The 23,325-nt window shown below is 38.8% G+C and overlaps 1 protein-coding gene across 1 annotated transcript; it reads right to left on the bottom strand.

The window, feature by feature from the left end:
- Positions 1–165: 165 nt before the first annotated feature.
- LOC106918956 (envoplakin-like) lies at positions 166–20,673 on the bottom strand. Its single transcript, XM_014989061.2, has 22 exons — positions 20,491–20,673; positions 17,975–18,074; positions 16,663–16,817; positions 16,367–16,490; positions 15,672–15,803; positions 14,675–14,716; positions 13,903–14,064; positions 13,463–13,570; positions 12,002–12,097; positions 11,762–11,872; positions 11,064–11,210; positions 10,766–10,920; positions 10,587–10,684; positions 10,119–10,291; positions 9,019–9,194; positions 8,756–8,894; positions 7,547–7,740; positions 7,145–7,295; positions 6,088–6,171; positions 5,467–5,574; positions 5,293–5,385; positions 166–5,150 (listed from the first exon to the last, which is right to left on the bottom strand). The coding sequence occupies exons 1-22, from the start codon at positions 20,547–20,549 to the stop codon at positions 1,785–1,787; spliced, it is 5,973 nt and encodes a 1,990-aa protein (XP_014844547.2). The 5' UTR covers positions 20,550–20,673; the 3' UTR covers positions 166–1,784.
- Between the last annotated feature and the right edge of the window lie 2,652 nt (positions 20,674–23,325).

Genomic DNA, 23,325 nt, shown 5'->3' with positions numbered 1-23,325 from the left:
TGATGTCATCTGCATAGATATGACAGTAGTGATCTTTAAGTCTGTTTATCATCTTTATGGATTGCTTCTGTTTCTATGAACCTGCAAGGAAAAGCAAGTTTTGACAATAGATGGATGAATTGATGCATTTAGCAGAACATTCATAATAAAAAGTGAAGAGCCAAATGCTTTTTAACCATCATAAGTTAATTTTAATCATATCTGATTCTTCATAAAATATCAAACAATTTTAAGCTTTAAGTGAAGAATTAACACAGAGTCAAATCAATCTATAATATTATGCCCCAATACCACACCAATATTCACCATAAACAGTATTTATACAGCACTGGTCACTTTATTTTGATCCAAAAGGGCTCAAACAACAAATATTCCTATGTATGACTCTTGGTTAAACAAATGCAACTCAACAGCAATCATCCTGGCAGCTTGACCAACAGTTTTATAATATACGTCTTCTCCTGAGTTAATACATAATATATATATGTAGTAGAAGCAGCAGAATCCATAATATATTTTATTACCAAGCTAAAAACAACCTCTAAATAGTAAACATAAATTAGTTGTGTGTAGTGAAAGTAAAGAAAATAGCTTAATAACAATAATAACTTAGACTTTGACCCAACTCAGAATGTCGGCACACTCAGCTGTTGGCATTAACGATTTAATTTTCAGGCCTCATAAAGAAAACAGCAGGCTCAGCTAAGCTAGCAAAGAATGCAAGCCACAGTCGAAACCAATCTACCAGGTTTTGACAGCAGAAACATAAATAACACCTAAAATAGCTGCACTAAACAACTACAGCAGCAGTAACACGCACTCCTCCAACCCACCAAGCCAAGCAAAGGTGCAAACTGCATTTATGGCATCCTTCAATTGTGTGATGTTTTGGTAAATTATCTCCCACAAATTATCTAAGCTTTTCACTATGCATGGAAACGATCAGTGTTTGTCCAGATTCTGGTTTGACTGTGCTTCTCAGCATGCAACATCCTCATGGCTGCTTAGCCTGTTATAAGTAACCCATTCACTCGAACACAACCACAGGAATAAATCCACAAACAAAAGTTTCAGGACCTCCATTTTCTGAGGTCCTGAAGTTTATATGCAAGCTCAGATGAACTGGTTAATAATTCAACTGGTTAATAATCCAGATGCCACGGGGCATCACTATTACATTGCAGATGCACTGTAAGGCAATAATCTCTAACAAACATTAGTGTCACTAGCTTTTATTAATGAAAATTATCTTACTCTAGCCAACTCTGGCACACTTACATAATGTTGATTAATGTACACCATCCCTTGAAAAATTAATACATTTGCCTTAGCCATTTTCCATCGCCTTGTTTCATGGACTCACCCAGCAAACTGACAGGAACATAAATTTTACTAAGCATTTTGTCATGTATTTTATGTAGTAACTACCTTCATTCTTTGTTAGAAATGGATCCTTCAGATGTACACCTTTAATATGCTCTTTTTCAAACTTACATCTACTGCATGTCCACACAAAATAAATGCAGAGATTCCTTGACCTGCAGCAATCATTGTGGCCTCAGATGAGTTTACTTGTTATTAACTCTAAATTCAGTTCCAAACATTTTTAGGATCCTAAATTAGCAATGTTGTTCACCTACTGAGTCAGGAGAGCCACTGAGTCTCCTCACAGGCCAAACATCAGGAGACTTGCCAGTTAAAGCCTGACCTCCTGGTTAATCTATCCCCTCTTCCTCTCTTCCCCTAGTGATATCAGATAGCTATGGTGTTAACTACAAGTCAATCTAGACATTAAAATATCTTGAAGAGCAATATGTTGGAGAATAGCTTGGTTTGGAGGAGGCAGGCAGCATAGGTAAGCCAGATGCAGGGTCTTTCCTACAGCGATCCAGAGCTTGCTTGTAGCTGATCTTCTCCTTTGTGATAGGGTCAATGATATCTCTGACAGAGTGTTCGCCAGTTTGTAGATCCTTTTTTGTTGTACTGTCAATCTTTTTAGATTCAATGGCATCCAATAAGCTAATTCGGCGACCGTTGTTAGGATCTACCAGCCCCCCAGTCAGGTGTTGTGCCTCCATGTGACGAATAGCTGAATCTTTTGGCATCCAGCCTTTCTGAACAGCTTCTCCCACAGACAAAAGCTCTTTGGTCATGGGGTCTTCAACTCCAGTGAAAGCTTTCTCTGCATTAAGCAGCCGTTGGACTTGGCTGTCCTCGATAAGGCCTCTTTGTGCTGCCTTGTGAACTTTGTATCTTTCTTTGTTGCTGATGTCAATAATGCCACCTGTTGCTGCTTGAGCCTCCAGAAGTCTTTGGGCAGTGATAGGGTCGATCAGTGTGCGCAAGGTGGCATTGCGGATTGTAAAGCAGGTGCCTGTATATGTGTCCATTATTCCAGCAATTGGCTGTGTTTCGGTAGCAAAGTTAAAGTCTAGGGACAGAGATTTCACAGAGGAATTTGGTGTTTGGGTGACTGAGGTGAGTTTGGGTTGCTTGGTTATGTCACCTGCAACAAGAAGGGCAAATTCTGAGATGGGAAGTTTGCCTTGTTTGTATTGTTGCAGATCATATTTTGTTAGCCTTCCTTCCTTGATAGCATTTTCAATAGGATACTGCTTCCCACTCTTGCAATCCTGCAGGACAGATGTTTCTCCATCAGGACCCATGGACGTTATCTCTTCCCAGTCACATTCTAGCTCCTGCAGATGAATGTATTGCTGGCGATCAATGAGGCCCCCAAGGTAAGCATTGTAAGGAGACATGTCTTTACCAGTTTCTGGATCCAAAATGGTGATTTTGGTCGAGACATTGGTTTCTTTGGTTCTTGTTTCCGCCTGTTCCTCTTTCTGCAGGTACATCAGAATCTCACGAATTGTGCTGTCTCGTTCATGAATCTTGTCTTTCTCGTCCAAGATCTGCCTTTCCAGTCGCTGGACATCTGACTCCATCTTAATGCTCTTCTGCCTGTTCATCTGTGTTCTTTCAGTCATCAGTCGACTTCGTTGATGGAAAGAAAGGCTTGTGTCGTGTTTCTTTGCTTGAAGAGTTCTGAGTTCTCGAGTGAGGTTGTCATTTTCTCTTGCTAGAGCATCTTTGTTGAAACTAAGAGATGTCTCTTCTCTTGAATTGTTAGATCTGGTGCTCCTCAAAACGCTAATTTTGTCATTGAGACGTCTGATTTCATCCTCCAAGTCTTGTCTGGCAAATCTGTTCTGAGACACCTGCTCCCTCAGACGGCGTCGCTCAGCTTCAACAGCCTGATCTTTCTCCGCGCGAACAACCTCCTTATACACCGTCTTTTCACCTGACTTCTCTTTCTGCAGAATCTCAAGGTTTAATTTGACATTACGGATTTCCCTCTGGATACGCAGGATATTAAGGGTTTCCTTGTCCATGTCAGAGCGTAAACCACTTGTCATCCTATCCAGTTTTGGATCTCTTTCTACCTTCAGCACTTCCTCAACCACTATGCTCTCCTCAACAGGAGGTGGGGCATTTTCCAGTTGTGTGATGCGTAGTCGAATCTCTCTGAGTTCAGATTCAGCTTGGATCCTTTTTTGGTGCTCATCACTCTCTCTGATGATCCGCTCCTTGTCTTCCAACTTCGTTCTTAGTTGCTGTAACTCCAGATCCATCTGACGGCGACTCGTTACGGCTTCATCAAGCCTCCTACTGAGTCTGTCATGTTCCATTGATTGCCTTGGGTCCTTCTGAAGCCGTACAATCTCCTGGACAACCAGTTTTTGTTCTGGTTTCTGTCTTTCCAAAAGAAGGTATTTGTGTTTGAATTCAAAAACCATCTCCTCAATATTTCGCCTCAGCTGTGCTTCTTCCCGCACACTCCTGCGCAAACGATCAGCTTCCTTCTCCAGCAGTGGATCAGGCTCATACTTTATTAATTCTCTGTTGACCAGTTGGGTCTCTATCTTGGACTTTTCTGCCTTCCATTCATCTCTTTCTTTCTGCAGCTGTCTAACCTGGTCTTCAAGAGAGGTGCACTGGCTGTCTAGGCGGTTCACCTGATCATTTAACCTCTGGATCTCTCGCTCGTTTTCAGGGCTTCTTTCTTCTTTCACCACCTCTTGGGTAACCTCTTTGAATTCTACTTTGGGTTTCTCTGAACGAAGGGTATTCAGATCAGTGGTGACCTGCATAATCACCTTTTCTAGGTCAGTATTCTGCATATTTATGTCCTGTATTTCTTTGCGAAGACGCTCAATCTCCATCTCTGTATTTGGATCTATTAGGTATATCTCATTTACAACTTCTTTCACCTCAAAACTTGGCCTCTGGGCTTGAATTTCTCTGTAGCGCTTCTGCAGCTCCATCACTTCTTGAGACAAATGGCTGTTTTCAGATCTCTCTTCCTCCAGGCTCGTTTGGAGCTTGTTGAATTCTGCGATAAGTTCAGGGTCTTGTTCAATCTTCTTCACATTTCTAGCGATGTCTTTAGACTGGATGTTGGGAATCAGCTTCTCAAGGGTGTTAATCTGATTTCTTGTCTGGAAGATTTCATCATTCAGGATCCTGCATTTGTTTTTCTCATCAGAAATTTCAGTCTCAAATGCTCTAAATGCTTTCAAAATCTCTAGATCTTGTTCTGCTTTACCCGCTTCCTTCTTATCCTCTCTCTCGTTCAAGGGTGGTTTAATATGCTGGAGAATTGCGATTTCTTTCTTCATTTGGGCTTGCTCCGATTCGTTCATTCGTATTTCATGTCTCGTCCTTGGGATCTCATTTCGCATGTTGGCAGCCTCTTCTTCCACTTGAGGATCTCTTTTAAACTCAATTGCCTCTCTAGTCACCATTCGGGGGTATGAGCGTTTAGTGGTGTCTTGCAGATTTCCGATTCTCTCGTTTACCGTCTCAAACTCTGAATGGGTGGAGCTCCGTTTCAAGACTTCAGTGTTCAGTTTGCTCCTAAGGTCAGACAGATCACCTACTTGCAGTGCGTCGTTCTCCTCCACATGCTCCACACCTCGGTGATTCTTAACTCTGCTTTTGAAGGTTTTTAGTTTGGTCTGTGATTGAGCTGTCACTTCATTCTCGTCCACTAATTCCCCAAACAAGCCATCTAACTCAGAGCTACTCTTTTGCTGGTTTCCAAGCTTCGCCTGTTGCTGTGCCACCATCTGAACCTTTTCTTCATTCTGCAGCAGTAAAAACATATTAAGCAGGTTTAAGTACACATTTTCAGATGATTTGCAGAGTAGCTAAATTTGTTTGATCGGTTATGGTATAAATAGTGCAAAACAAAGACAAGGTTGACAAATTTTTGACCGTAAGCCTTACTTGAAAAATGAGATTCCTTGCCAAATCGATCTGTTTCTGACGCTGAGCGTTTTCTGCTGTTGCTTCTGCGTAGCGGTTTATCAATTTTTTTTCCTGTGATGAACAGATCTGTAATCAAATTCTTATCTCTTTAAAAAAAAACATAAATATACAGTAAAGTAATCTGAATGTTACCTCTCTCTGAATAGCATCACTGAATGTGAGGCTATGGGTCATCGTTGGAAGAGGCATCCCGACATCTTCAAGTGTACCGTTGTATTTATTAGCATTTGTCTCATAATCCTGCAGGCATAAAAATGTTACATATGTTATTCCTTCATTTTTAAACATTAAAGATGAAAAAGAACTAAAAAGGCACATCCGAGCGCAAAGAGGAATGGATCGTTTCAGTGTGAACTGAAGCTAAATGTTTAGGACATAAAAAAACAGAAAAGAGGAAGAAGTTGAGTTAAAAAGTTCCTTTGTTTTCTTGTATTTCCTATTTCAGAGTTGTACTGTTACAGAGATAAAAAAAGGTTATGAATTTTCATTTTCAATGCAGGATTTGACTAAATTGTTTTTAAAATGTGTACCACACGTTTCCCTGAGTTGGGATGGAGTTTAGGGGAGACAACTTATAAACAAGGTGAGGAAACACATCAGTTTTCAGGTAATTAACCTGCTGTAGTAAACATTATACTTTGACTTATTAGTAGAGTACTTCAGCTCCAAAGGGGGAAATGTTCCTGGTCTGAGCAACTCTGTACAACTACAAATTGTGAAACGTTTGCATCTCTGCTTCTGTTTTGTTCTTACGCTGAGTATGCACTGCAGATCTTGAGAGAGGTCAACCACTAAGTCCATGTCGTCCTCCTTCTGCTTTAGATCCTTCATCACTCTCTGTGAGTTGAGAAAGGTTGCATTAATCCTTTAAATACTATTTAACTCAATTAAATGATGCACAGATATGATTTATTTTATGTGTAGTGCATCCGGAAGGTATTCACAGTGCTTCACTTTTTCCAAATTGTACTAAATTAATCTCTTTTTTTTTCTACACACAAACACCCAATTATGACATTGTGAAAGTTTGAGTGTTTTGCAAATTTATTAAAATACAAAGCCTATAAATCACATTTAAATAAATATTCACAGACTTTGGAATAAGGCTCAAAACTCGGTCCACGAGAAACAAGATTCTCTGGTCTGATGAGACAAAGACTGAACTCTTTGTGAATGAACGGCGTCATATTTAGAGGAAACTAGATGCACCAATCCCACATTAATATCTGCATCAGTCCCAATGTTGAAAAAAATTATAGATCTGGTATTGGTGACAATGTGACTGATTCATATGGGCAGATCTATTGAGTCTAGCTCTATGCTTTGTGCTCTGAGCTACATGACGCTTTATTATTTATTTTACTTTATATTTAGAATTTCTAATTTCACCTTCTGAACCATTTGAAAGAAGATTTCCTACAGTTTATTTTTTACATGTTTGACTAAGCTTGTGAAGTGTGATGTAATGGTGCAGAGTTGTCAAATAAATTTGTAATTAAATACATTTGTTTGTTTTAAAACATAAACGTTTTAAGTCAGTTCAGCACTGTTTTGTTGGTCGATGCTGTAAAAGCTGCCTAAGGTGGCTCAGCAAAGTATTAAGCAAGGATGTGAACACTTATGTAAATGTAATTTCTTGGTTTTGTGTTTTTAATAAATGTGGAAAAATCTCCAAAACATTTTTTCCACATTGAGGCATTTGGATGTAGAATTTTGAGGAAAGAGATTAAATTAACAATTTGCAGTAAAGTGGAAAAATGAAGCACTGTGAATACTTTTCAGACATGTACGTCTCTAAGGACTTTCATACCTGTTGGGAGATCTGCTTAGCAGTCACCTGCGACAGCCCATCGTTGATATTTATCTGATTTGTTGGCAGGCTGTCCAAGAAAGAGCTGAGATATTTGCACAGGCTCTGGAACTCCTGGTACGCTGACAAAGCCTCTTGCAAAAGGTTTTCTCTAAAAGATGTCAGGGAAAAAAAAAAGATTAATTTTCTCCACATCTTTGCTGCTATCAAATATATTTCTTCTTAAGAACATTAAGTTTTTCTTTTCCTTAAAAGACATTTAGCAACACTTAAAAGTAAACACAGAATTTATGAAATGTTCTTTCACTTTTCATTACTATCAAACTTAATTTGTTTAACTGGGGATAAACAAATCCCAGTACAGCTAAATTAAATGAACTGAAATCCTCTGGTTTGTCTCACCTTTCCTTCAGCTGGTTGGCAACATTTGTGTAGCGACTCTGCAGCTGTCTGACGTCGTTCCTCTGGCGCTGGATGTCAGGGCAGTACTCCTGGTGGTCTTTCTGCAGGGAGCTGCACAACCTCTCAGTTGCCTCCAAATCCTGATTCAGTTTCGTCATGTCATCCAGGATCCCTGCTACCACTTGCTGCTGGCACTAAACACAACAAAGGGGACGCCCAAAATAAAATATACACTGTACAGCCAAAAGTTTTGAGTTGTCCCAACTATTCTGCTGGCCACAGCTGTAGGTGATTAAAGGTGACCTACCATACTTTATTAAACAGGTTAGGATGTTTCTATGGGCTAGACAAAACATGTTCATTGCATTTTTTGCACAAAATGATTCGACGGTGAGGCTTTAGTCTGTTCAGTTCTGAGTATTTTGAGATGTTTTAGGGCATCTTGTCACTTTAAATCCAACTCAACGTTTACACTCAAAGGTAAAAATGGCTGCAAACAGATACACAATTATGCAATTTTACATCTTTGAAAAGCAGAAGTGGAGCCTCCTGCACAACCAACAAGAATGGGGCAAGTGGTTTCTGGATGGCAAGTCATCAACAAAACACCTGTGTTTTCCAGCAGCCATTGTACAGCACATAGTGGTAGAACTAAATGTGCTGGAACTCTGCTGGGGTTGAAGTTGGGGTAAACTGATAATATGACTCAACAATTAGGAGGTTTTTGAAACGGTTCATTAACTTATTCCCCAAAAACAGCCAGCTTTTAGGGAATAAAAAGCGCCAAAAACTACACTTTTTTTTTAAGCGTTTGGGCTGTTTTTAGAAGCAACTGAGACCAAAATGAAAGTATAATAAAATACAAAATATGAAAATATGAATATTTTGCCCAATACATCCCATTTAAACGTCAAGTCATGCAGACTGCTTTTACAAACATTTGTAAAAGATTGGATCTCTCTCAGGAGCTAAGTGAACTCAAACTTTGAGTGGATGTCATCTGTGCAAAAAGTCCAGCCTAAATATTCCACATTTAACTGAGGAAACGACAACAACTCAGACATGAAGACTCCAAAAACTGATGGAAAGTCTTATTAGAAGAAACTGTTGTAACTGCAAAGGTTTCCCTGTCAAAGCCTTTGTCTTAAAAACAGTTTGTGTGTTTGTGCAGAAGCCAATAGTGATACAGTCTGTTGTAGATATCCTCACCTGAATGTCTTCAGTGTGAGTTTGAATTGCATTTGGTATGTCAGGAATTTGACCGTCTTCACTGAGGTTTCTCTCAAGCCCATAAACAAGATCGTCCACCTTCTGAATTTGACTCTCCAGGCTGAGAGACGCATTCGCTCTGAGAGAAACAGATAAAAACAGCAAGCTGTGATCTAAAAAGCTTACTACCACTAAATACTATTAGCAGTGGTAGTATCTAAATACTACCACTGCTAATAATAATAATAATAATGCAAACTTACTTTTTACTGTAGAGATCTGCCAGAGCGGCTAAGCTATCATGCTTGTTGCTAGCAGCACTCAGTCTGAGTTGCAGTCCAGACACGATGCTGCTGGACTCAGCAGGGAGGAAAGGCTGCAGGTCGGCCTCTGCAGTCTGAATCTGCTGCTCCAGAGCCTTCAATGCCTCGGCAGCTCGCTGTATAAAACAAATATGATTTAGAAGAATTGTGAATTGTTTCACAATCCTCTGAAGGTAAGCCTGGTGCTTGTGCGCACTTTTTCCTTCCACTCATCTTTCCATGAACATGTTGAATGCAACACTGAACTCCAAAAACACAAAATTATACCAAGTATTTTGTCTATTTTCTAGTGCAAATACCTTAGTAAATTTGAAATAAGACAAATCTGACTAAAAAGTAACTTTTCAGCAAGATATAGGAGCTTGTTTAAAGTCAATACATTTTTCATATTGATTTTAAAAAGTACTAGTTCTTCTGGCACATTATTTCAATTATGGCATGGGAAAAATGTTGTAAGTGAAATAATAATAACAGAGAAAGTAGTACTTTTTAAAAATCGATATGAATAAATTGTTGACTTAAAACAAGCTCATATAACTTGCTGAAAAGTTACTTGTAAGTCGGTTTGTCTTGTTTTAAGTGTATTGAGATATTTGCACCAAAAACTAGATAAAAATATATTGTAAGATTGTGTTTTTGCAGTGCGCAGCAATGCAATTTAATGGCTTCTTCTTCTTGTGAAGTGAGTCGGTGACTGTCTGCTTTAAATTGATGATATGAATGATATGATATTTAATGAAGAAAGGTCTTCTTTTTTAATTGGTTTGATATCTATTTAAAATAAACAGATGAAATAAATCCTTCTGTATGGTTAAAGTCTAAATATAAAAAACTTAATTACTCAAAATGAATGAACCTTTAAAGGCATTTCAATTTACTTAGTGTACCTCTAAGTGTCACAATCCGTATCAGCATGCAATAAAATGAACTCCATGAAATAAAGCCACATTTTTTTCTCCCCATGAACTAAATTTAAATATAATCAGATCCCTAACGAGAGTTTCTTCCCTCTGAAACCATCGGTGTTTGTGTCGACTCACCTCCTGCTCTCTCAGCTTCTTGGCCAGATCTCCGGTCGGGTCGGTGCGGCTCACCGGGGTTCGCAGGCGGCTCAGCAGGCCCTGCTCCGTGTCGGCCAGGTCGGAGTCCAGCTGGTCCAGCTGCTGAGCCACAGTTGCCAGTTTTGAGTCTGGAGGAGCTGAAGAAACTGGAACTGAGTGAAGAAACAGTAAAATTACCTTCTGATTAATCTGACCTAAAAAAACAGGGACGTCTTTGTGTCAGTCGGTAATTTCTCATCGGAATGGGTAGAAATCCTATATGAGGTTCCTCAAGGTTCAATTCTGGGACTCCTCTCATTTAACATAATAACTGTATTATGTTTTTAATGGTGTAAAGCACTTTGTTGCTGAACTGTGCCATACAAACAAACTCTTCTTGGTCTCTGAGGCGTTTTAAACTGCTCACAGATTAAACATCATGACGGTAAAGAAGTGAAAGACAAACACCTGACTGCTGAGCGTTACAGACATCTGATCTGCGGTTCTTCAGGGACGCTGCCAGAGCTGCTCTCTTTTCCTTGATTTCTGCCAGCTCACTCTCCAAACTGAAAATACAAACACAACGAGTATAGTACATGTTTTAATAGCAATACTTTCCATTTCCAATGCAGCTTTCCATTACTTACGAGTCAACTTTATCAATGGCGTCTGGGTCAGGAGGTGAGATCAGGAAGCAAACTCCTGGGAAAGTTTCAGTTTCTCCATCAGCTGAGATTACGTCCCAGTTCTCGTTGTCAGAGAGGGATTTCAGGGTGAACGTTTCCCCTCTGGACAGAGAAGCCTAATGGCGGAAAAATTAAGTCAAATTATCATTTTAAGGAGGTCTGAAAACAATAAATCAGGCTGAACAATTACAGAAAGAATCTCAACACTCAGCCTTGTGAGTTTTGCTTAAAGAAGATTCAATAAAAATGCATTTTGGACCTGGTCAGTCTCCCAGTCACACAGCGACTTCACTGAGACGGGAGTGTTGGAAGAAACGCGACGCAGCTTCAGGGGGGAGATGGTTGAACTTCGTCTCCTCAGGTCGGTCAGCAGCTGCTCACAGTTCTGCACCGTCTTCTCTTCTCCCTACAGAGAAGCAAAGCCAGTTGTCTATTGATTTTCGTCAGCTGACCGCCCATTTCTTGCTTTTATACGTTTCTTTTCATTGTATTTTCATCTTGACTCGTGTTATTTTGTCTGTGATTCCCCCTAATTTCACCACAACCTATTGCCTCCTAGTGAGCTGTACAAAAATCAGAGCCTTTTATAACAATGTACCAAACCAGTCCCTCCAGAAAGTCGTGATTCACTGATTGTTCACAAATTTTGCACTGACTCGCAATTTTCACCAGTGATCCCAACTTTTTCTGCAAATCTGACCAATCACCTTGTTTTCTGTATTTCCTTCACTGTAAAATGTTTGAGCCGCATTTAGTTGTGTCTACTATCTTCTACTCTTTAAGTCAAATAAATGTAGCCAGTTTTATATTTTGAGCCTAAATGTGAGTTTGTGAAAAATAAACTTACAGTAGTAAGTTGTGTTAACTTTTTATCAATTTTGCAAACCTCCAAGAGTTGAATAAACTAGAGTTTTTCTCAGTTTTTCCTCCCGGTTTACCTTCTTGTTTTCATCTTACCTCCATCTGCAGAAGTGTCTTTGAGTTACTCTTCTGACTGACAGACTCTGGGGCCAAAGTGGTGCTGAGTTCAGTCAGTGTCTCTGACAGCTCCTCAGTGTCCATTTGAAACTGGAAGAAAATGGTACAAAAATATTCATGCTGTGGTTTGAGAGAAGCTAAAAACACGTTGGACTGCTAAAAACATTGTCCATGCAATAGCATGTCCTCCTATTACATACTTTTACCATATTTTCTTACCTTTTTGAATTCATCCACGTTTTCCAGATGTGTTTCCTGACAAATGCAGAGATTCAGGAACTTCTGCCATTCGGTTCTCACCATTTCCATTTGGGCCTTAAAGTAAAGAATCAGACTGCATTAAATAGACATTCAATCTTAAAGTTTAACTCAGGTGAAATCTTTAAAGGGGCCATATAAAGCAATGTCTACTTCTTGCACATTTCTACGTCCAATTGGGTGTCAACGGCTTCTAGAAGCAACCCAAACTCTAGAAAAACACCCAGATGTTTTATGGAAATAAGTTAATGTTTTTTGGTGGCTGGAAAATGAGCCGATTTCAAGGTCAAATTGTCACCAACTGCTCCTTAACCTATTGACCCTTTGCACGTGACGTCACTCTCTTCGAAACTCCGCCCACTCCGCCATGATGGATGTCAAAACCACCAATGCGCTCCTATAAACCGGTCAAAAAACGCAGCTCTGGTAGCCTAATATCGCTTTTATTTAGTTGATCTCGCAGTAAAATGGTCATAGGATGCTGCGCGGTCAATAGACAAGGGTGAAAACCAAACTTGTCATTTTATTAATTTTTAATTAGGGAAGATGTGGCGGCGATGGATAGCAGCCGTTAATCATCCCTCCGTGTAACCGGGGATTTGCAGCGAACACTTTTTACAAAGTAAGAGGATTATTGTTCATATACTTTATAAGTACGTATGATATCAAACATCGCATTATGGCGAAGGGACGAGTCGAACTATCAGTAACCATGGAAACAGTGCCCCGCCATCATGTAGCCTAGCATGTACAAAAAAAAAAACTGGTCTTCTGCACGTTTTTAATGCTGCTCTGGTGTAAAGGGAGACGCTCTTTATGACTTAATGACATAAATCATGTGCTGTGAATTCAGGCAAAGCCGATAATTTGATCAACATGTCAGGACGGAGGAGGTATGGGTCGGTTTCTAAGCTAGCTGTTTCCGACATCCATCATGGCGCTTCGAATGATTCAGTGACGTAGTTGCAAAGGGTCAAGAAGTGAAAGCCAACACCTTTACGAGCCCAGCCTCGTTACCTAGCAACCCAAACGGAACTCCGGCACGTTTGGTAAGCTAACTTTACTGCTGTACAATAGCTGCTAGAAAAGACAAGTGTTTTGTTGTTAACTTATCTTTGATCTTCAAAGATGTAATGTTGTACAATTGTACGTCTCTTTGCAGCCATTTTCTTATGACTCCAACTCAACTCAGAGTGTAAACGTTGAGTTGGGGGGCGTGGACAGCAACGAATAGTTTGGATTTAAAGTGACAAGAGGCTCTAAAACAGTTAATTCTGAAGGGAGCAAACTGAGATGTCATTATCTGAGAATGGTTTTGTGCTAAAAAAAATTTAATGAATATGTTTTTTATAGCACATAGACATATCATAACTTGTTAAAGGACGCATAAGCCAGGTCTCCTTTTTAGACTGACTTCAGTACCTGTATTGTTTCGCTGGCCGGGTGGTTCAGTTCGATGAGCCTTTCTCCTTCATCCTGGAGTCTGTTCACTTCACTCTCATGGAACAAAAGACCGTTGTTCTTGAAGTTCTGATTGGGAATAAGTCAAAGCTTTTATATCTACTGTTACAGCGAGATGCTAATTGAACTATTTTTCATTTAACTAATGCTTAACAGATTCTCTAACTTCTGTCTTAAAAGCTTAAGGTTTCTAAACCCCTCTGTTGAACTTCCTTTGTTTTATTTTGTTTAAGAAGTCCTAACTAGGGTGTTATTTTTATCTGTTTATAATGTTTATGACAAAGAATCTGCAGTTGAAACATTATGAACACCCTACAGGTGGGTAAAAATTATTTTATTTAATAAAACAGCATTACAGCAGAATTAAGAGATATTAAAACCAAATCTTGATTTGCTCTGACCTCATAGTGCCTGCGGATGTCAGGAGGATGCAGCATTTGATCGCTCCAGTCCTGCTTCTTGATCTTTTCCTGTTCTTCTCTCAGGAAGTTCAGCTGCCTGCTGCAGCCCTGCATGTAGTCGTAGAGGCTGTTCAGGTAGTGGTGCCGCCACTTGGAGTCGTCCTCAGAGACAAAACCAGCAAAACAAAATTCAATCTCAAAGGTTAGGCTGTATTTTCATTTTTATTCATGAAATACCTCTAAAAACAACTACAGAGTGTTAGAAAAAGAAAACAAAACTCAGAAATTTTAAGATTAATCTATGAAATATTTCAGAACAAACAAGAAAATTTCTGAGTTTAAAGAGTCAAAAAAAGAATTGGTGGAAAAAAACTCAGGAATTTTGACATTAATCTATGAAATATTCCAGAAAAAACACAAAAAGTCCAAAAGAATTGCTAGAAAAAACTTTGACATTAATCTCAGAAATTTTCTACAAAAAACTTTGAACTTTTTGGAGTTTTCAAACTCAAAAATGTCCTTGTTTTTCAAGAGATTTTTTTAAGCAAAATTGCACATTTTGAAACTCAAAAATTTCTGTTTTTCTACAACATTTTTTAATTATTCTTGAAATTTCTGAGTTTTTTCTAGCAAAGTTTTGACTTTTCAACTTTTGTCTTTTTTAGAAACTTTCTTAGATTTGTTTTTGGCTAAATTTACTCCTCCTTTTTTAATATGCTGTTTTAAAAAACAGACTGACCCTAAACCTAAAATAACAAAAAAAGAAACTTACCAGCAGGTTGTTATATTGTTTCTTAAAGACAGCATATTTCTCCTGAAAAAAAAAAGACAGTAACACATAACGTTTATTGTCTCTACCAAGATTTTACTGAGAGTGAAGAAGATGAAAAAGCTTTATTTTTATTGGCAAAGATCACTTATTTGTTCAGTCATAGTTGCGGCTACAGCTTAAAACATTGATTTTAGATGTATTTGTTGTAAAATAAACACGTTTCCATCACATCTTACTACTTCTGATATGAGGAGCGGCCATATTGAATGCGACATCTGTTTCATAAATTATTACTGATATTTCTAACTCAAAAGTCAGAATTTCCCATTTTCAACTATGACTGGGACGCAGCAAATGTCCCAGTCGTAATCCTTTAACTCCTTTAACTCCTTTAACTTTTTCATATTTTTGTCATATTGCAGAAACTTCTCTGTATCTGGAAGGCTGGTGTTTGGTGAGAGAAATCCACCAGTTTATGATTTAATCTCAGTCTAAATGCAGAGTTTCTGTGAAGGACGGCACACAAATCAGGGAGAAACAATTTAGGCAGATTTAAAATTAGGGTCAGGTAATACAGTCTTGGCAAGGAGAGGAATAAGATCCACAGAGTCCAGAATCCATTTATCTGCTCCATAAATCTGTTTTTTATGGCAGAGCTGTTGTTGACAGAAAGCCATAAAATGTTTGCAGTTTGTCAGAAGCTTTGTAGTGAATATTCCTGTATTAAAGAGACCTAAGTCCATTTGAATCTCTAGACTTAGCATATATTCTCAATACAATTTTATTTTTGCAAAAACAAACGTCAGATAATTCAGTTTCTCAGATTTCTGTTTGTGAAAAAAAACACTAAAATTGTTTTATCATTTATTTTTTGTCACTTTGCAGTTAAGCACTGTTATGAGTGGCTATGAGGAACCAAAAATGTGAAAAGGTCCCATATGTCTGAATTCTTTGCCAGTCAATATAAGTACTATTGTGTTGAAATAAGCATGCCGACCTTGCTGCCTGCAGAGCTGACACAAAGCTGGGAGCTGTAAGCCTTTATCTCTTTATGCAGGATGCTGTGAGCAGCAATCTGCTTCTCCAGGTCGGCCATGGTGGGGCCGTAATCCTCTCTGTTCAGCTCTTTCTGAAAGCAAAAAGCACAAGAACAGCCCAGGTCATGAAAATGCTCAAACCTTGTCAAATTCGACAGGGTCACAGTATCTCAGAGGCAGATTCTTTAAAGCTGCAGTATGTAACGTTAATAAAAAAATATGGTTTTTACATATCTGGTCACTATGTTGTGACAGTATAACAAATAATAATCTAATAATAATAAACAAATAATCTGTGAAAAATAATCAAGCTTCTCTGTGTTTTCCCAGCGCTAACTGCAGAAATATGCCACTCAGTCAGAAACAACCAATCAGAACCAGGAGGAGGGTGTTAGCGCTGTCAATCACCCTCCTGTACACTGTAAAACATTTGAAGGTGGTTCAACTTGAAGATGAAATGAATGATTTTATCTATACAGCAATAATAGCTTGAAGAGGAGGTGGAAGAGATCAATCTTTTCACAGATTTACTGTTTCACTATGATAGATTTAATAAATATGAAAAAATATATATTTTTGTAAAAGTCACATACTGCAGCTTTAAATTCAAAGATCGCCACCAGTGTGAAGAGCTCTGATGTTTCTCTACACTTACTTGCTTCTGGGTCAAAATGGGCCCCCAGTTAATTATGGGCATCAGCGACACGTTGTCAATCTGGTCATAGATGTCTCTGTAGAAGGTGCAGTCCTTCAGCCACCGCTCATGAAGGTGGCTTATACTGGAAAGTCACACAAAGAACAGTAAAATATCTATTAAATTATGTGATTTATATGCTTAAGTTTTGGCCTGGTGCTTTAGTTTGATCATATTGGCCAAAACTGGAGGAAATCAAATGTCTCTGAATCAGTTCTTTGTCATTAAACACCAGTATGTCCATCCAATGTTCTCACTCATTTTCAATCTCTTTGGCCTGAGGATGTTTGAGCTTCTTGGCTTTATCGACGTCCAGAAACAGATCCTTCAGCAGGTTCTCTGCCTTGCTCAGTTTGGTTGATATCTCAGTTTGATGTTTAAATGGAAGGTCTTTCTTCTCATTTTCAGCATCCTGATAAAATCACAACACAGAGAAACAGATGGTTTGATGTGTATTTTGTTTATTCATGCTGGTATCACCATAATAATTTACAGTTTAAACATGCTAAAATAAGTTTTCTAATGTTTTTTTGTATTGATCATGGATCAAACCATATGCATGTACTCTGATGATATGTACGCTGTATAGTTGGATTTAAAACATGTTTTTCGGTACTTCATGGCAGTTACGTGGGATCCCTGTGTGCTGGCATGAACTGAACAAATGGACATAAGCTTTGGATTTTACATGCAGCTTTTCTGTGTAATGAAAACTAATTTTATAGGTCAGTTCAGGGATCCAGAATAAGTCTTAGTGAAAACTATAAAAACAGTAAAAACAAACTGCAAAAACACAAAATCTTACCACATAATTTTACTCTAGTATTTGGTACAAATATCTTTGCATACGTGAAATAAGACAAAATGAACTTACATGTAACTTTTCAACAAGGAATAAGAGCTTGCTTTAAGTCAATAATTTCTTAGTATTCCTTTAAAAATGTCCTTGTTCCACTGTCAGACTATTTCACTTATAAAAAGACATTTTCACGTGTTTTTAGTGAAATAATCTGCCAGTGGAACCAGAACTCTTTAATCAATATTAAGGAATTATTGACTTACAACAAGCTCAGATTTCTTGCTAAAAACTTACTTGTTAGTTACTTTTGTCTTATTTCAAATGTACTTAGATATTTGCACCAGAAACTATACCAAAATACTCTGCAGTGAGTAGAAAAAGTCAGTTTAAAAAGCGTAAAGTTCCTCAAAACATTTTATTTATAAATGCCTTATAAAAGCCTTCTGTCAGTGAATCAGCTAAATAACTTATGCTGATGTTAAAGTTTGTTACGTTCCCATGAGGCCCGTTTGTCAGATTAAAAGTACATTTGAGAATAAAAACATTTAAATATAAGCTCACTTTTCTGTTTTAAATATAATTTTTATGAATGGTTTGATGCAATATCCTCATGTTAAAAGTCATGTTTTCATTACCTGTAAGGAGAAAACATCCATCTGTGTGTAATTAATCTACATACAGTGTTTCAGTTGGTGATGATAAATGTCATTTTCAGCACTGTTCCAGCTAAATGGATCTGTGTATTTGGTGGCGGATCTGGTTTTTCTCACCACAGCCAGCATCTCTTCTGACTTCAGGATTTCTTTCTCCACCTGGTCGGCGTTCGATTGCATCTTGGAGATCAGCAGAGCCAGGCTGCTTGCCTGGGTCCTTCAGGGAGGAAATCACAGGTTCAGATGAAAACTGAGAGACATTTGGTTCAGTCTTTTCAAAATCATCCGTCTAAGTGACCAGGCTTTCTAAAACAGTAACTTACAACACTGTTTTGTGACTGGCTCAGGACTTTGAGATTCTTGCAACAAATAGTATATTCTAAGCTTTTCTACCTAATCGGATCTAACTGATAAAACTCCGCCGTTCACACCAAGCAAATGACAGATCAGCCAGCTATCATTTAACAGGCAATGCTAATGAGGCCTGTGGAAAATGCATTCATAACATCTAGGTTTGCTTTTGCGAAGCTGTGATGAGTAGAAACAAATATTGACACACCCAGACGCCCAAGTTTGTTCGCTGATACTACCACCATTTCGTTTTGACCCACCCTGAGGATGAGGGGGGGAAATAAAATATTTCAGTACAATTTTAAAATACTTGTGAATTCTGATTGGTGGTTCATTGCCTGCTAGCCAAGTTGCACCAAACCTTAAGCTTTCCCCTTAACTGGCGCCTACATGGAGTAACATAAGAGCAGGTAGTGGTAATGATCCAACAAACAACTCCACCTCACTGCTACCTGCTTACTCTTAGAGTAATCTTAGCTGAAGTCTTTGTACCAGAGCAGCTGCTTATGTTGAAGGGAGTTTCCTGAGTGTGAAAGCAAAGGCACTGACTCACAGGATGTCCAAATAACAGCAGCACACACACACACACACACGCACACACACACACACACACACACACACACACACACACACACACACACACACACACACACGCACACACACACACACACACACACACACACAACACACAGATCTGCACTCCACTTGTTTCCATTTAAAAAAGAGAGAGAAGGTGACAAAAGGTGTGGGTAGCAATATTAGCAGGGACGGTAGTAAAATACACAGATACACACCAATAAAAACAATGTTGATAATTAATCCAAATATCAAGTTACTAAAATGCTGGAAACAAGGATTGTGACAGATCAGCCAGCTATAAAATAGCAGCAAATCATGCAGTTTTGTTTTTTTTTTCAAATCAGATGAGAACAAACAGTAAAACGTATTTGTCCTGATTATCATGAGGCTTCTTCGTTGACACGACACACTGCGGTTGGTCAACAGTGATGCCATCTTCATGGCAATTTAATTGGAAACACACTATAATATAGGTATATGTACTTTACATCTTCACTGTTGAGGCAGTTCAAGATTTCCCTCTTACAATGTTGACTGTAAACATGTTTTATGTGTTTGTGTGCAGCAGCACCAAGATCTTCAGCTGACATCTTTTTTAGTTCAATGCCAAACGCAGCTTAGCCCATAACTATTCATACATACAGATTTAGATTTAAATGTTTCTGATTGGAAATGACACAAACATTTCCCAAAAGACAAAAAAGTATATAAATTCTAGTTTCCATTTACATTCTTACAAAAGCAACTCCAAAAAAAGATTTATACTGAATAATTATTGAAACATAATTTATTGACATTACTTCAATCAAACATCACTTTTAATAGCTGACCAGCTTTTTAATTTTTATTTCTACTTGTACTGTTGATGCAGATTTCTTTAAGCTAAGCAGGGTTTTACCCAGAAAGCTTGCTGTGCTCGGTGGTTGGGGCGCTAGGGCAGTCATCCAGCGGTTCGCCGTGTTTTTGAGTTAATAAATGTTTAAAGTTGACAGGAAATTTGAAAATATCACTTCATAATTATGTGTTATTGGAAGACTGGAAGATTAATACCTAAACCCTAAAAATAAAGTGTTTAAAAAAGAAAACTGTTAAAACAAAAAAACTAAAATAAGTAAACTATGCTTAGGGGGCACAAGTAAAGTCTAGTGGCCCATCAGGCTTATAATACACTGGGGGAAAGCCTGGCTAAGATTTAAATCTTTTAAGTTGGAATGCCTCCCTGCCAGCACCCTAATCTTTAGGTCCCTGTACAGATTCTCTATCAGACTTAATTCCTGGCTAAGCCAATCCAAAATGGCAACATTACAGTCAGATGAAATATACTAATAAAATTGAGCTTAACTGTTTTGGAAAGAAACATGCTTTGTTTGAACCACTTTGGGGTTCTGCAATGCCACAAAAGATGGATAAATCTTGAAATATTTTATTGTATTTGTGCCACTTGATCCTCTAACTTGGGTACACATGATGTCAGCTTCTGACTTTCTCCATCCCTGTAGACTAACTTCCCACAGAGTCACTGACTTTCTTTAACATTTCTGCCGGTGGCTTTAAGTAATCGTAGAAACGGAAAGAAGCCGTCTTAACACCCAGGAAACATGAAACACTCCCATTCTGGAAAACAACAGGAAGGGGATGCATGACTGGAATTCATGCAAATCATACAGAGCTGCATGTATTAATTATCCAGAGGAAAAACTCACTTGTTGATACTGCCTGAGCCCTTCGGTGAGCCGTCCTTGGTTTTCTTCGACTTTGACATCGTGGAGGAGGTGGAGATCCTAAGAAAGCTTCACCGTCTCAGTCGTACAGTTTCTTTGTCTTCAGCTTCCACCTCGTCTCCCTCTCTTTCTCTGTCTTTGGTTGTTCTTAAAAACACACAAACACTCTGACACATGAGCCAGTGCAGCTCTAAACACTGCTGACTCCTCCCAGACAGGGTAACAGGTGTGTTAACACCCAGGTATCCTTGTGGAAGAAGACTAGACTGACCTGTTCTTCACACTGCCCCTCTGTTTGTCCTCCTCCTTGTTTTCCTTTTCATAGGGGTCCATGACTGTCTGATCTTGGACCAGCACTTCTCAAACTACTTGGCAAGCTTTCCCTTTATAGGAAAAAACGATGGCAATAAAGTGTTATTTTGTGATATATTTTCTATCATTCTACAATTGGCCTTCACTTAAATTACTTTTAAAAAGACACCATCCTTACAAGCAAACTACAACTTTTTAGTAAATGCCTATGCAGCTCTCGAGGTGATGACGGACTGCCCTTAAGGCCATGGAGATTAACCAAGTTAATTTATTCAATCTTTCTAACTTACATGTAGTCACACAAAAAGTAAAGTAGGAATTGAAGAGAAATATCAACCAAAACAGTCCATAATGTCAAAGCCATCATCTCAGACCAAAGTATTTAACCACCTATGTGACCTTTACCTCTTTCTTTGATCAGTGCTCAGACTTTAGCTGCTCTTTGAGGTTTTTAGGGACCATAACTGCAATATGTTGACCTTCTGAAGATGCCTTTGGGTGGCCAGTTGAAGCTTCCTGTAGCCTGATCTTAAAAATGTAGAGTAAGAGTTTTACTGAGACCAAAGAGGAAGAATCCTTCCCCTGTGTGAGGAAGGGCCAAAAAGGCATCATTCTCTGTTTAGCTGATTTAAAAAACTCCGAAGTGGTAAATCTTTTTGCAAGGAATAAATACAGAGAAACACTAAAATACTCCTGTGTCTCAAATGTGATTGAATCTTATTTCTTGGTGTATCTTTGCTCGTATCTTTACTGTGACTCTGAATCGCTGCTTATATCCAGGCTTAGTGGAAGATTTACCCAACTGACACTTAAAGTATGAACATTAATCTTTATACAATACTGTCCTTGTTAAAGTATCCTAGGATTTGTAGTTTGCTGGCCTATTTAGTCACTGGCTCTGTTTTTCACTATAAAATATTTTGTCAGTACTTAGGGTTGCCACCTGTCCCTAAAAATACGGAACCGTCCCGTATTTTGCTGTCAAATGTTGCGTCACGTATTGAACCGATACGGGACGCAATTTGTTCCGTATTCTACGGATGGTTATCTGTAATAATAAAGAATTGGTCCCCGAGAGCTGTTCCCTTGCAGCAAGAAGGCTCTGGGTTTGATTCCCGGCCCCAGTCTTTCTGCATGGAGTTTGCATGTTCTGCCTGTGCATGCGTGGGTTTTCTCCGGGTACTCCGGTTTCCAGTCCAAAAGCATGACTGTCAGGTTAATTGGGCCTCTGTGTTGCCCTGTGACAGACTGGCGACCTGTCCAGGGTGACCCCGCCTCTCGCCCGAAGCGTTAGCTGGAGATAGGCACCAGCAATCCTCCTGACCCCACTAAGGGACAAGGGTGTAAAGAAAATGGATGGATGGATGGTCCCCGAGTACTTTATATAGTAGGCTGCCCCAGTCATTGTTTCACTCACGGTGTTGGTGTTGCGATACTGTGTCCAACTGCTTTCTGGGTAACGCGGACCGACACGCTGCCGCCGCAGTGGTTTCTCAAATTAAGGTGAAGCAGCTACCATGAAGTAAAGAAAGAAACAGTGAAGGCTATATTTAGAAGGATGTTTAAGCAACTGTCATTGCTTGCATTTTTTTCCTAACAACATGGATGCTGCTGGATTCTCGGAAATGCTGAAAACAGGTGGTAGTTTAACAAGAAAACATCCAGAAGTTTCCCTCTACCACCACTACCCATCCGTTTTTCCTTTTCAACTTGGTATGCTGATGTTTGCCCCTATGCTTAACTGTGTTGCTGGTACAAACATTGTGCTTCTTCGGAGTTCCATCATGGAGCAAAGTAGCTTCTTCATGGACAGGAATTATAAACTGGAGTTACATAACCTGATTCTGTAACTTGATCATTGTCTTTATGAATTTAGCTGTGCTGTACTTTAGCTCTAAGGGCAACAGCACTCCAGCTGTTGTACTGTTCAGTAATTATTTTGTCCACCTTAATGTTTTTTTTTTTTTGTCTGTTTGATTTAATGACTGATTTGGGCATTCAACAGAGAAATTTCCATGTTTTGAAGGACCTTTCCTGGGTTTTCTCACTGCCTACGATTATGTAAACTATATTTATACAGCACCTTTCACAGTAAGAGTGCAACATGTTTGTGACTACAAAGTGATTTTCATCACTGGTGTGTGGATAGTTCTATTTACTATTCTTTCCTTGATTGGCCCTGAGATGGAAAGTTGAAAGTGTCTCTCATACAACGACTTCCAGAACAGATTCCAAGCTTTATTGTGAGTCTACACGATTAAGTGAAAATTGCAAAAGACAGGATGAATGGCTTTTGATGTGAAATTTTGTGATAAATAAAATAAAGCCATGGAAATGACTAGTGGTTCTCTCTAGGAAGTGTTCACATACATAAAGTTTCTCCCACTTATCACATGTTGGATTGGGGATGTAACAAGTCCAAAGAGTGAGACTATTCTAGGATACCCCAAGACCTTAATCCCAAGCCGGTCTTTCACTCCTGTCTTGAATCACTCTTCTTCCTTG

The sequence above is a fragment of the Poecilia mexicana genome, unplaced genomic scaffold (genome assembly GCF_051168715.1).
Source record: "Poecilia mexicana isolate PSO_F unplaced genomic scaffold, ASM5116871v1 scaffold_1, whole genome shotgun sequence".
In the NCBI taxonomy this organism is placed as follows: Eukaryota; Metazoa; Chordata; class Actinopteri; order Cyprinodontiformes; family Poeciliidae; genus Poecilia; species Poecilia mexicana.
Note: the sequence above shows the minus strand (reverse complement) of the source record. Positions and strands in the feature narration are given on the sequence as shown.